Below are 15,091 nucleotides of genomic sequence, written 5' to 3' on the forward strand. Positions count from 1 at the left end.
CACTTCGAGGATGGCTGAGGTGGGAATCGAACCCACCTCTACTCAGTTGACCTCCCGAGGCTGAGTGGACCCCGTTCCAGCCCTCGTACCACTTTTCAAAATTTCGTGGCAGAGCCGGGAATCGAACCCGGACCTCTGGGGGTGGCAGCTAATCACGCTAACCACTACACCACAGAGGCGACGTGAGGGGATATTAAACACACGAAAAAAGAAAATCCACATCCTGTTTCCAGTCTTTCGACTGGGTCAGAGATGGAATGAGTGAAGCCCCCATCCAGTGCCGAGGATAGGAATTGTGCCGGCTCCCAAAGCCTATCGCACTCCTCTGAGGCAATGATTAATGGCTGACAGAAGAAATGAAATGATATTGGAGAATGCTGCTTGAATGAAAGACGACAGAAAACCGAAGTACCCGGAGAAAAACCTGTCCCGCCCCCGACTGTCCAGCACAAATCTCATATGGAATGACCGGGATTTGAACCACAGAAGGGGATATACTAAGCACATATTGTGTATTATTTTATTGTGCAATGGGAAGGAATCACAGACCCGAGTGGTGAAAATACATAAATAAATATTCTATGGCTAGAGCAGGAGTTTGCCATCCCCGCACTGCTGTGAAGTGTCTTTGGCTCTCGCCTATATGAACCACTTTGCATGGAGGCCGTACAGGGCAACTGAAAGGGACCCAGGGACTCTTAACTAGGGAGCGTGGGTTGGCGACCACGGGGCCTTTATCTGAGGTCTGGCATTGCTCCCACTTACCTGTGTCACATCTCACATGGATATTTTTATCGCGATCTTGAGGTTAACTGATGCGTTAGTTGAGAGAGATAGCGAACCTAGTCAAGAAAATCAAGCACTGCCGACGATGAAGTCGTCATGGTGATGGCGTGAGATCACAATATCTGGTTTTGGGAGGTCCAGTGTGCATTTTGGTTCCTATGAGGTCTGCTTTCGTTGTTTAGTTTTTAGATCAGGAATTTTAGAATTAGAGAAAAGCCACCGAAATGACCGAAATTAAACCCACATTACCGATATAATACAGTAATTTCCACGAAGCAAGTTAGTGTATTGAATATTTAAGTAAGATGTTAAATATGTAATAAAAATGGCGAAAGGTTGCGGGTTCTGGTCCATTATATATTTTTACAATTTGCTTTACGTCGTACAGACACCGATAGGAATTATGGCGGCGATGGGACAGGAAAGGGCTAGAGCTGGAAGGAAACGGCCGTGGCCTGAATTAAGGTACAGTTCACAGCATTGTGAAAATGGGAAACCACGGAAAAGCCTCTTCAGGACTGCCGACAGTGGGGTTCGAACCCACTATCCCCCGAATGCAAGCTCACAGCTGCGCACCCCGAACTCTCTCGATATTCTGGTCCCATTGGTGTCAGGATGGTGAATTTTGCTTCGCACTTTAACATATATATTTTCCATGTTCATTATACACTCTACACGACCTAGAAGAAGAACGAGGGACAGGAGCACCGGAAAAGAGGGATATTGCAGAACTTTGAGGGACACATCACATTATCAGTTTATGTCATACTTCAATCCTCTTTCTTTCGTATAGAATCTGTTTTATTATACAGATAGAATGCAAAAAGACAAAAATGAGTTGCCTACATTTCTAGAATCATATATTTTATTAGCTCTGTTTAAATCTGTACTTTTTGAACATGATAAAATGTATTTATTATTGAGTATATTATTGTAAAGTTTTTACATACTATATTAAAGTATATTTTCACTTGAAGTTCAGCTTTAAGTGTGCCCATATGAAGCCCGCTCCGGAGATCTCACCACAATATTAGCTCCTGACTGGAAGTTTGCTCCTCAAAGGTATTTGTTGGTATATACCCTAACCTAGATGGCAGCGCAGGTAACGTATAATTAATTATCGAAACCGTCGACTATCGTCGTAATAAACAGATACCTGTACACGAAGACAATAATAAACTCTAATTAAATAAGATGCTAACCCACATAGGACAATTTAGAACATCTCAAAATACGAGACTGTCCTGAAAAATTTCGGACGAGTGGTCACCTTAACCTAAAAGCTGAAAACTCAGTTTGATATCTGTTCCGTCATTCACCAGTTGCTATGAGATCGGTGGTTGCAGAGTGGACAGAGGAGGGGTGGCCGTGGCTCTACGCCTCTGCATTCGGGAGACAGAGAGGTGCTAGTCCTTACCGTCGGCTGTCCTGAGAATGGTTTTCCATTCTCCTGCACTAAGGCGAATGCTGGGACAGTTCCTAGTATAGGCCGCGGCCGCTAACGCTCTCACCTTCTCCGCAAATCCTCTTCACCGTAACTAATCTCCTGGCCTGAAAGACGGCGTCAGCGTCTAAGTGGCCCGCCTCCCTCTTCAGGGGAATTAAAACATTTTAGTAGTAGCAGTAGCTGCCTCTGTGGATCAGCGGTAGAGTGTCGGCCTCCGGATCCCAAGATAGCGGGTTCAAACCCGGCAGAGGTAGTCGGATTTTTAAAGGGCGGAAAAAAGTCCATTCGACACTCCATGTCGTACGATGTCGGCATTTAAAAGATCTCTGGTGACACATTTGGTGTTTACCCGACAAAATTCATTAAATCTCAGCCATAGACGCCCAAGAAAGTTTCGGTTTACTCGGTCTGCCATCTAGTGGGGGCCTAGAGTAAAACGGAACGTCGAAATTGACGAGCAGACAGCCAGATGGCGTCAAATTGAAATGTCTGCACACGGTAGCTGAAGCCATACGATTATTATTATTATTATTATTATTATTATTATTATTATTATTATTATTATTATTATTATAGTAGTAGTAGAAGTAGTCAGCTGGTATGATTATCTATTATTATGAACCTTTCATGTAACATGTAGTTTATAATTATTTCTCGTATTAAGAAAACCCATTATAAGATAAAGAATGATCAAAATAAGACAATATTACTGATTCTAAAGCCAATGTGTCATTGCAATTAAAGAATATTGCACCGATGAACGATGATCATCAGGTATTCTACTGTATGTTAGTTCACCTCCCATTCTATTCGTCGATGATTTAGGTGGCAACTTTTTTACAGGAGCCCCATGTTCCATGGATGGAAATTAAATGCGTAATAGGCAGGACACGCGTGTATATTGGAGTGAATTGTCAAACGGCTTCTGTATACCCACAGCAGGTTACCTTTCATCTGCGAAATATACGACTGCACGAGTTATCAAAGGCTAGTCAGTTATTGAATAAACTCACAGCAGTTCACCCAGCCGCTTGTTTGATATTGAAATATGCCCCGAGCTTTGCTGCCAGCCAGCTATACTCGACAGCTTTCAGAACGCTGAAGATAATCAAGGGAGTCTTCTTTGCGGCAATTTAAATTAATAAATATCTCAGGAACAACCTTCTCCGTTTGAATTCCGTAATGTTCATGAAGTGTGGGTGAAATATGTCTTTCCTTTTTTAAGTTCGCAGATTTTGTCACAAGCTTTTCTCTTTACACGGTTGGAAATAATCACAAATGAAATACAATAAAACCTCTGTATTTATACACTTCAACATATTAGACATCTCATTATATGGGACATATTCTCTTGGAATCGGACAATTATATCTTGTATGTTGGTCGCCCCTGAATCCTGGAAGCAGGACACCCTTTATGATTCTATCTTGGACGAACTGTTCCTGAAAAGCTGGCCACCCATCAACGAGCTCTGGAATGCATCAACGAATTGGAGAATTATGCATTTACGCAGAGTTAACCACAAATAATAATTGAACCTTTATTTGGACTAGAACGTGACACCGAGAAAAAATTAAGCCAAAAATTAAGAAAACCAAGCAGTGCATTTCAACACTTTAAAATTAAGCAGTGAATACATTTGGTAAGTCAGTTCTCATAAATTTCTATGTGATTTAACAAGTATGAACAGTAATTCGGTAATTAGATAATGTTCTTTTTCGTATTGTAGAAATATGTTTTATTTGATAAATTAATTGCTTGTATTTCAATGGGCTTAGCATTGATATGTAAGAGCACTTTCTGGCTCATGAGGAGAGCAACGGGAAACTACCTCCTCCCTGGTACAACTCTTTAGTGGGACGTAAAGCCAGTAACATTAGGTACAACTCTTCAGTGAAGCCTACCTGCGACAACTGATGTTGGATCTATTGAGGATCCAACCAATTTTCGAGTGAGGAATCAGCACATAATTGCTTGGCATTATGTACACGCTGGGCTGAGTGGCTCAGATGATTGAGGCGCTGGCCTTCTGACCCCAACGTGACAGGTTCGATCCTGGCTCAGTCCGGTTAAATACACCAGCCTCGTGTCGGTAGATTTACAGGAACGTAAAAAACTCCAATGGGACTATAAATTCCGGCACCTCGGCATCTCCGGTGACGGTTCTATGAAAAGTAGGCTCAGTGAAATTTCCGCTCAAATGAAATTCTTCCTGTGGGCTTTCCCATATTCCGGTCCTGCAGCACACCTGCGTATGACCTACTGTTCTGGGAGCCTTCGCGTACAGTAAAATTTTGATGGAAACAGAAGGAAAGCTGCATACCGAAGATCAGATGAAACATCGAGAATACAGTAAAGAGGTGGTTAAAAGTCAGGTTGTGAGTTTCACAAATAGGAAAAGTCCTCTCAGTTTTAATTACTGCGCTGATGGGGTGAAAGTTCCTTTTGAGGAACACTGCAAGTACCTAGGTGTTAATATAAGGAAAGATCTTCATTGGGGTAATCACAAGAATATCATTGTAAATAAAGGGTACAGATCTCTACACATGGTTATGAGGGTATTTAGAGATTGTAGTAAGGATGTAAAGGAGAGGGCATGTAAGTCTCTGGTAACACCCCAACTAGAGTATGGTTCCAGCGTATGGGACCCTCACCAGGATTACTTGATTCAAGAACTAGAAAAAATCCAAAGAAAAGCAACTCGATTTGTTCTGGGTGATTTCCTACAAAAGAGCAGCGTTACAAAAATGTTACAAAGTTTGGGCTGGGAAGACTTGGGAGAAAGGAGACGAGCTGCTCGACTAAGTGGTATGTTCCGAGATGTCCGTGGAGAGATGGCGTGTAATGACATTAGTAAACGAGTAAGTGTGAGTGGTGTCTTTAAAAGCAGGAAAGATCACAATATGAAGATAACGCTGGAATTCAAGAGGACAAATTGGGGCAAATATTCGTTTATAGGAAGGGGAGTGAGGGATTGGAATAACTTACCAAGGGAGATGTTCAATACATTTCCAATTTCATTGCAATCATTTTTTTAAAAAAAGGATAGGAAAACAACAGATAAGGAATCAGATCAGATCAAATGCAGATCAGTAGTGATTGATTTATTGAGGTACAAAGGTACAGACAACGTTAGAGCGTGTCTCAGAGCAAACTCATTCTTACAAAAAAATGGGAAAAAACTCTTTTTTTTTGCTAGTTGCTTTACGTCACACCGACATCGATGAAGTGTAATCCCATCCCATGGTGTATAACCTGATCTCAATGTAGATACTAGGCTATACATTTTGTAAATAAAATCTGACTTTGAGAAAAATATTCCTTGTAAGAAAATAATGACGAAGATTTTATAAACTGATTTTAAACACGCCTAAATTTTTGAAACATATTTCAATTATTTAGCTAGGCCAAACCCTGATAAACTATTGAGACGATTTGCAAAATTTTGGTTCAAACCGCACCTTTTATTTCCCTCTGTTATAAGAGCTTGAGTTTTGTGGAACATACACGTTACCGTTTTATATATAGAGGGAATCATCTCTCTTCTGACTCTGTAGAGGTTAAATCATACTAAATACATTTTCTAACACAAGAATACAATTTTATTGTCTGCTCGACACAAAAATAAAATTAAATGACTAGTTGTAAGAATAGCGGAAGCGCACTTTACAGCGCACAGCATTTTACTCCGCGCCAATCTTCTTAAAACGCCTTCTCTTAACAGACGTCGGGAGTTCACGTAGCTATCTCTGAACGTGATGTTGCAGCACTAACAGCTTCTTCCGTCATGAAGTTTTACCATCTTTGAATGTCCTCCTGCCATGAATTCCTCCGCCTCACAACAGACCTCTTCCCTCATATTTCTTCCGATTACAAGTGTAATAGCTGGTACCTCTCACCTCTCATAATGTGCCATGGATATGGAGCTTTTCTTTCTTTTATAGTGCGCAGTAGTTAATTTTGCTTCTTCATTTGATGAAGGGAATCGTCAGAAGACATTATCAGCATCCAGTGTACAGATACATTTCAATACGTATCATTCGGATTCTCAATTGAAAGCTAAGATCTGATCTCACAAAAAATTGTTTCATGGTTATAAATTGTCAATGCACCTGTCAAATAAAGCAACAAACGCTCCCAACCACACCGTCCAAGTATGAAAACCTTTGCATTGTAAGTTAGTCAAAACAGGAAGATTAAAAAAGAAGCAGTTACACAAGAACTGAAGTGTTCCCAAAAACAGGTAAAGGAAATATTAAAGAAATACCGAACAAAATTCTGCGCTCGACTAATTTTTTAATTAGATTATTTGGGTATGCTGAAGAGTTATATAATAATTCATCAACGGTAAACACGCCCGGCTCCATGGCCAAGTGGTTAGCGTGCTGGCCTTTGGTCACAGGGATCCCGGTTCGATTCCCGGCGTCTTCATCATCATTATTTCACCCCCATCTCGACGCGTAGGTCACAGATCAAAAGACCTGCACCTGGCGAGCCGAACATGTCCTCGGACACTCCAGGCACTAAAAGCCTTACGCCATTTCATTTCCTTTCATTTCAATGGTAAACACGACAGCTATTCCATTATAATAGTCCTTTCTCAGTGTATAGCCTGCTCAGTCTCAACATACAACACGTTGTCGCTAATGGTTTTAACGTAGACTTACGTTCCTCGACAACGGGTACATGGAAAGAAAACGTTAAAGACGCTTTTTCTAGTGTTTGGGGAGAACGCGTCTATCACCAAGAGTATTTAACTTCGATTATGCTTTTTTAAAAAAATCAGAAACGTACTTTTCATCAAATAGTCCCCAAAAGTAACACAAAATGTGTGCTAAATATGTGATGTCACACGCGTCCGACTCCTTGGCTGAATGGTCAGCGTTGAGGCCTTCGGTTCAGAGGGTCACGGGTTCGATTCCCGGCTGGGTCGGAGATTTTAATCGCGTGTGGTTAATTCTTCTGACACCGAACTCGATAGCTGCAGTCGCTTAAGTGCGGCCAGTATCCAGTAATTGAGAGATAGTGGGTTCGAGCCCCACTGTCGGCAGCCCTGAATATGGTTTTCTGTGGTTTCCCATTTTCACACCAGGCAAATGCCGGGGCTGTATCTTAATTAAGGCCATGGGCGCTTCCTTCCACTTCATACGTCTTTCCTATCCCATCGTCGCCAAAAGACCTATCTGTGTCGGTGCGACGTGAAACAAATAGCAAAAAAATCTTCTGACTCGGGGACTGGTTGTTTGTGTTTGTCTCAACACTCTTTTCTTCCTAATCACACCACACTAACAACCACCACAGGAACACGCAATAGTGATTACATCCCTCCAGATAGGGTTGGCGTCAGGAAGGGCATCCGGCCGTAAAAAGGGCCACATCCACGTGTGCGACACAAGTTCGCACCCGCAACCCCACAAGGTGTGCGAAAAGCGGTAGAACGAGGTGAAGAAGAAGAAGAAGAAGAAGAAGAAGAAGAAGAATAAGAAGAAGAAGATCTCACACGCATACTCTGTTATAAGATAGTGCTGTGTTGACTCGCGAGCTCAGTTGGAGGTTAGCTGACGTCGTTGTGAACACATCCTAGGCAGTTGTATAGAATAACAAATTTAATAAATAAATCTACGAAACCCTCGAAACTCTGCGGCCGTTACAATAGTGACAGCCTACCGCTAACTTTATTTCAGAATCGTCAGAGAAGTCTGATATTCATTCTCAAGCAATAATGCTCAGATTGTGGACGCTAACAGAAACTAAGCAGACGAACAAATTGTAGCTTTACGTGATCACCGATATCGTAATCATGGTAACGGAATCTTCATATTTATGTGAAATCTTAAACACAGATATAAGAAACTTCATTCCAGTAATTCCACATTCATTATACGCGAATCGAACCGCAGACGCCAGTAAGATTCTCACTTAGCTATCATGCATTGCCTTAGTAATGAAATAATTAATTGGACATTTGGTACAAGGTTACAGAACTAACATAAAAGTGTCATCAGGAGCGAATCACGAATCAAAAGTCATGAATTTAAAAAAAAGAGCAAGGAAAACAGGAACACTTACCAACGAAGACGGCCGTACTGTTCTGCTGCGGATCGTACGGACAGAGCGCTTGTCCTGGCTTCTCTTTCTCCATAGCGTATGAGGCACCCTGAAAACACAAATAAGTTACATTAGGAAAATATATCAAATGATTAAAAACATGTGTTGCTAACTGTATTTATAGAAATGCTTCACACACGTGCGTAATGTTGAGAAATGACTTGCTAGAAACACAGTAAATAGAACATTTGACTGAATCTGTTCTATATAAATTACTCGAATTTCGCTGTGCTGTTTCCCTTGCAGAACATGTATGGCAGACTTTTATCAGTATTTATTCCTCTTTCCAGACGTTGTACCCATTCCAAAAATGTATTATTAAAAAAAGAAATCGCGTAGGCTGTGTATAGTACACGGCTGCAAGTTTTAGGCGAACAGCTTTTACGTGCCGAGTCAAGTAAAATAAAACGCATGCATCGAATGTAAAAAATGTATTCATAAACCATGGAATCAACTGAATGGAACGCAATGTTCCCTCTGTATAATCGCATCCCCGCGGCTGTACTGGACTAGAGAGGCGTGTCACAAGATGACGGCGTGGGTGACGTCATGTCAGCGTCGGACATGCTATGATCACCTTGTCGGGCGTATATTTCTTGAAGGGATGGAGATATCTCTATGATTCTTTCACTATCATTTTTGACTTGATGAATTCTGTCTATGGTCGACATTTATGACGTATGTGTACAATAGGAACGGAGGTACAATTTTCGACGGTCACTTTCAGCCTCAATATTCAAATTTCACTCAGAATTAATAACACAGTATTGGTACAAGTAATATGTTAGCGTCTCTTATGGTGTATGTGTGTGCGTTCAGCTTTGAAATGATACCTGAAACAAATTAAAAAAACGACACGTTAGCTATAGCAATAACGAGTGAAATGTTATTGAACGCGCGTTCGGACGGCGCATAGCTTTCGGGTGAAAACGCTATTCCTACGTCAAAAATCAACTTTTTTTTCAGATGAGTGATGGTGATTATTGTTTTCATATAAAGTTCAATAAAAGGCCCAACCTCTAGAAAAATGAAAATATTGGCAAACGAAGGGAAATGCTACGAACATTGTAAATATGGAAAATTCTACACCCAGCAGAGCACAGAATATCCGACGGAAGGAGTTTGGATAGGAAAGACAAAAGTGAGTAGCTAGATACTAGTAAATCGAAATTATACCAAAATCAGCTTGTGACCCTGTGGTAGTCACTCCCCTATCCGAAGTCGAGTAGCGACTGCTTTTAAATAAGCTATATTTTTAAGTCATTTCATACAAATTCGTACATAGAGTAGGCCTAGATACATTACATACCGTATATGCATTCAGCTTTTTATTATGGACTTTAACCAATAAAGTACAAGAAGTGAGAACTAACTTGTCTTGAGGTAACGAATTATTTAGACATTATAAGCTCTGTTTCCGTAATTCTCCTCTAAATGTCAGAACTAAGCTCTGGTTGCTCTAGAAAACAAAACATTTACAAATTGATAAAGTCACAGGCATGTTTCGAATTCTCGAAAGATTTCAGTAAATGGAAACATTTGTTGTCTCGTTGCTTCACGGTGAAACTTTGCTGACGCCCGCCAGGCTCCTGAAAACCATGACACGAAGATCAAAGCCATTGATACTTCTGTAAGTATGTAACAACAAGTGAAATAGTATTTGCAACGTGTACGTACTTAGAACTGCTCCAAGTAATTAATGTCACGATGTCTACACATTCAAAGACACATTCAGGTGACATTGTAGTCGCACGTAGGTGACCAAATAATAATAATAATAATAATAATAATAATAATAATAATAATAATAATAATAATAATAATAATAATAATAATAATAATAATAAATTGTTACAGCAGTCCACAGATGGGTGGGGAAGTAAGTGACAGGGCCACAGAACTGGACGAATAAATGACCTCATAAATGATCAACTCTAAGATAATTCTTTTCTACCTTATCTTTCACTTTTTGGTTCTTTTTCTTCAACAAGAAACAATTGGTTAACAATGGTGATTTATCAGCCCTAACCACAACACAGACTTTACAGCAGTACGACAGTTCTCAGGGCTTCGTCATAAACAATAAGGGAGAATTGAGCTCTCAATTTCCAAGGCCTACGAGCCTTTACATACCATAGTAAACCCTACTTTACACTCGTTGCCCTTTTATTTGTCAGGGAAACCAACGCAAATACACATAAGAACGGGAAGAATCATCAGCTAATCAGGAGCAGAGCTCATACTACAAACACAGGCCAAACTAAGTTAACTTTCAGAAAGTCAGAAATATTTGAAAAATAGACCAACACACAAAGCGAGAAAGGATACATCAAGCAATTCCATCGCAGAGCCTAGAATAACATCTAATGGGGCACAATACCTGGTGATACAGATGATAACCCCATAGGAAGCAATTAAATTTAGAGAATAATAGGCATAAGAAAGAAAATTGAAAAAATGGATACGAGGGTCCACACTCGTACACCCCTTCAAGACATCACATACATTAGCGCAGTTTACCTTGGCTACTTGAGAAAATTTATTTCTGTATCATGTAGATGTCACTAAGTTACTAAAATGCCTCCATTAAAACGGAAGTAGATACAACACAACCCTAAACTTCACATTCTAAAGAAACACTGTTATCCTTCCTGAAGCTACTAGAATCTTCTAGAGTCACAGAGTTTAGGATAAGAAGCCTACCTTGCTTGTTGCCCCAGCACCCCAGATGCCTCACGCGAGAACCTCGTCCGTCGATCACACAGTCAAGATAATCTTTAGTAGGCGACTGACCTTTCCTCTTTTTTTTATGATTGGTTGAATAAAGTTCAGTAGGAGTGCCCAAAAGAAAGGGTTTTCAACCCCTAACTATTACATTTCCTACTAAATGAACGTAAATGGAAGTTCCAACATAGATTCCTCGGTGGCACTCTTAAACTGGAAAGTGCTGGTTATAGGAAGGCTACAGGACTTCATATTAACATAGAGTTCACCGTATCCCCACCAGAGATCACAATAGGTAGATGTTAAAAGTGCTGCCTAATTTTGAAGAGCGGCCCTTTTCATGTTATAATAATAATAATAATAATAATAATAATAATAATAATAATAATAATAATAATAATAATAATAATAATAATAATAATAATAACACATCATTTTTACAAAACGAGGTCGCGGGTGCGAATTATGTCGCATGCGTAGGCTTGACCCAGATTTATGGCCGGATGCTATTCCTGACGCCAATCCCATATATAGAAGGATGTAATCACTACTGCGCGTTTTTGTGGTGGTTGGGAGTGTGATGCGTTGTGTTTACATGAATACGTCTGTGTTGCGACAAACATTCAGTCGCCGATTTAAATGAATTAATCAGACGCGACTTAAATTCCTTAACCCGGCTGGGAATCAAATCCAGGACCCGCTGGACCGAAGGGCAGCGATTTTGACTATTCAGCCAAGGAGCTGACGTAAATTACTCCAATTTAAAAAAGTTTTAGCTCTTGGAGAACCATATATACCATGTACTAAGAATTATTAAATAAGCTTAAAACATACAAATTCGTGGAATTACTTGCATCGAACTCTCGACAATCGGAAGACATTCAAAAGCCCCATGAGATGTGAAATAACCGTCTTATATGTGATCGATAAAATTAAATTAATATAGCCGCTTCTTGGTGAGGAAGGTTGTGATAGACGAGTGACGCCACAGCGAGAACCTCGTCCGTCGATCACACAGTCAAGATAATCTTTGGTAGGCGACTGACCTTTCCTTTTTTTTTATGATTGGTTGAATAAAGTTCAGTAGGAGTGCCCAAAAGAAAGGGTTTTCAACCCCTAACTATTACATTTCCTACTAAATGAACGTAAATGGAAGTTCCAACATAGATTCCTCGGTGGCACTCTTAAACTGGAAAGTGCTGGTTATAGGAAGGCTACAGGACTTCATATTAACATAGAGTTCAGCGTATCCCCACCAGAGATCACAATAGGTAGATGTTAAAAGTGCTGCCTAATTTTGAGGAGCGGCCCTTTTCATGTTATAATAATAATAATAATAATAATAATAATAATAATAATAATAATAATAATAATAATAATAATAATAATAATAATAATAATCAAGGGGGGCTATGGTTCGAATCCCAGATAATGCATGTGGGAATTTGGAAATGAAAAGTCACATTTATGTGGTTAGAACTTCACGTAAAACTTGAGGTCCCATGGCTATGAACACGATATCAACAGTCATGTCAATCTATACGCTAGCTTGCTATTTTTCTTCTTGTGGAGAATCCCCTGTTTCGACGACATGTTTATAAGTTTATTGTTTGTTTATTGAGGGCCAGGCAGAAATATAAATCAGACGGCTTCCCGAGTGCATTAGCGCGGTTAGGTAGTTGAATCTGTACGTACACATGCGTGTTGTGGTGTCAGCTCCCCACCTGCAGGCCACATATCAGGCGCGTGTTCGGTGAACCACGACCTTCCGAGGCTCGACATGTGTGATCACACCCAGGCTAGGGCACCAACATAGCTTTCAACTCATGTAAATACGAGTACATCCCAGGATTTTACACACGTTATAGTTTTAAAACATGTCTGTTTGGTGTCATACTAAACAACAAAATAAAATCTAGAACAGAGTGGTCATTCGGACAAATCAGCCACACAGATGGTGCAACAGTTATGGTAAAGAGAGTGGACTACGTCTCGAATTTACTAAGAGTTAACATGTATCAAGTAAAGGCCAGGAAATACTGTACTGGTACATAAAAATGAAAGCCTATTATCATTGACGTCGGAAGAAAGCAAGAGTTGTCCGAGAGAAGTCGAATAGGAAAAACAAAACATAAGAGAGTGGAAGCAATGCCTATTCATCTGCGGCTCTCGCATATCTTATAATGCAGGGTCAGGATTTTGGGGCTAAGAAATACCCAAAAATGACCTGTACCAAACCAAAATCCCGCGGCGCAACAGCCCCGTTGGCCCTTGGCCTATCAAGAGACCGCTGCTCAACCCGAAGGCCTGCAGATTATGAGGTGTCGTGCGGTCGGCCACTGTTGGCTTTCTAGGCCGGGGCCACCATCTCACTGTCAGATAGATCCTCAATTTTAATCGAGTAGGCTGAGTGGAGCTCGAACCCCTCAGATCCATGTAAAAATCCCTGACCTGGCCGGGAATCGAACCCGGGGCCTCCGGCTAAGTGGCAGGAACGCTGCCCCTAGACCGTGGGGCCAGCATAAAAATGACCTATAGAGTAGCCTAAAAATAATAATCAAAAGATGGTTCGAAAACAGTAAAAGAAATTACCACAAAATTGTTTAATGAAAACCGTATGCAATTACTGCTTTTGTCCAATCAGAAAGTACCTTACGAAAACTCCATGCTGATCTTATCACTCTATGAAGCCATTTCATCTCTGCCTTCACATTATATTAATTCTTCCCACTATTCCTGCTGCTTTGTGACAATGGAATTCATTTACCATTTCCAATTCCTCAAGCGTAATTTCACCAACAGCTTTGTCCTATTTCCATGAGGTCGGTTGTTCACAACGTCATCAGGAAGATTACCTTTTACGATGAGAAGATTTTCTAAACATTCCACTTGTCCAGTGATTACTTGGGATCCATTATGAGTTCACGTGATTTACCCAAAAACACTATTCATTTCCTTTCTCCCTCCCTTTCCAAGATTATTTTATTACTGTCCAGAAAGGATTTCCTGCGGTTTGACCTAGACTTAATAAAGTATTTCCACGACTACTTATTGGATTCAATAATTGTTTCTTTCATTTACGTAAAATTCCCCGTCAGCATCAGTCCTTGTTTGGGTTTCATATACGCCTTGCTTGATTCCTCTTCCTATAAATGAATATATTATGTTGGGGCTGTACGTTAATTAAGGCCACGGCCACTTCCTAATAATAATAATAATAATAATAATAATAATAATAATAATAATAATAATAATAATAATAATAGTACCGGGAGGTACACCTTAACTCCGCACATTCAAAAGAAGCGCCTTAATGAACAAATGTGAAACTGCTACTACATGAAGTTGGGACTCTAATCCGAAGATGTCACTACTGAAGTATTGAGTAATTGTGTTGTTGTGAATTTGCCTAAACCGATTGGATTTAGTTGCTTTGTGTTTGTTTACTTCAAGAAGTTTGGACATTTCTCCATAGATGTCACTACCAAAGACTATGGTCATGCACTCTGGTACAAGGTAAAATAAGTTGTTATTCAAAGAAATTTTGTGTTCAGGGTTTTTTTTCTAGTAAATCAACTTTCACTTGTTTATCTTGTATATTTCAAAGTTTGCAACACTTCTTTCTCATTCCGCCAGTTTTGAATCTGGCCAATGGGAATTTTCTGTAATTATTTTTCAGCCTATCACAGGCTTCTTTTTGCTTCTTTGGGTGTAACTTTTAAATATGCCAATAAAATTGAGAGGGTGTGTCCAGATTAGTCCAGAATCTTCTCGAACCTTCCCTTCGGGTATTTAAACTGCGGCTGCTCTGGTTACCTTGTAATTTGATCGCCGAATTTCTAAGAGTGTGTGTTCAGACAGGAGGTGGGGCGCCTCATTCTTCACCAGGCAGTTCATCAGCCCAGGTAATGTCCATCAATTTTATCTCTCTGTAGCCACCTCCGCCGACTTACACGAGGGGAAGGTCCGAATTTCTGACTATGTAACCGTCTGATGTAAACTTCTTCCTTTTCATGTAAAATTTCA

The 15,091-nt window shown here is 40.2% G+C and overlaps 1 protein-coding gene across 1 annotated transcript in view; it reads right to left on the bottom strand.

Moving 5' to 3' along the window:
- Sema1a (semaphorin 1a) overlaps window positions 1–15,091 on the bottom strand; it is an 828,612-nt gene that overhangs the window by 216,546 nt on the left and 596,975 nt on the right. The window contains exon 4 of the mRNA XM_067146885.2: window positions 8,303–8,390. Within this exon, the coding sequence (XP_067002986.1) occupies window positions 8,303–8,390 (88 nt within the window). The remainder of the gene's footprint in view (window positions 1–8,302; window positions 8,391–15,091) is intronic.

This window comes from Anabrus simplex, chromosome 5 (genome assembly GCF_040414725.1).
Source record: "Anabrus simplex isolate iqAnaSimp1 chromosome 5, ASM4041472v1, whole genome shotgun sequence".
NCBI lineage: Eukaryota > Metazoa > Arthropoda > Insecta > Orthoptera > Tettigoniidae > Anabrus > Anabrus simplex.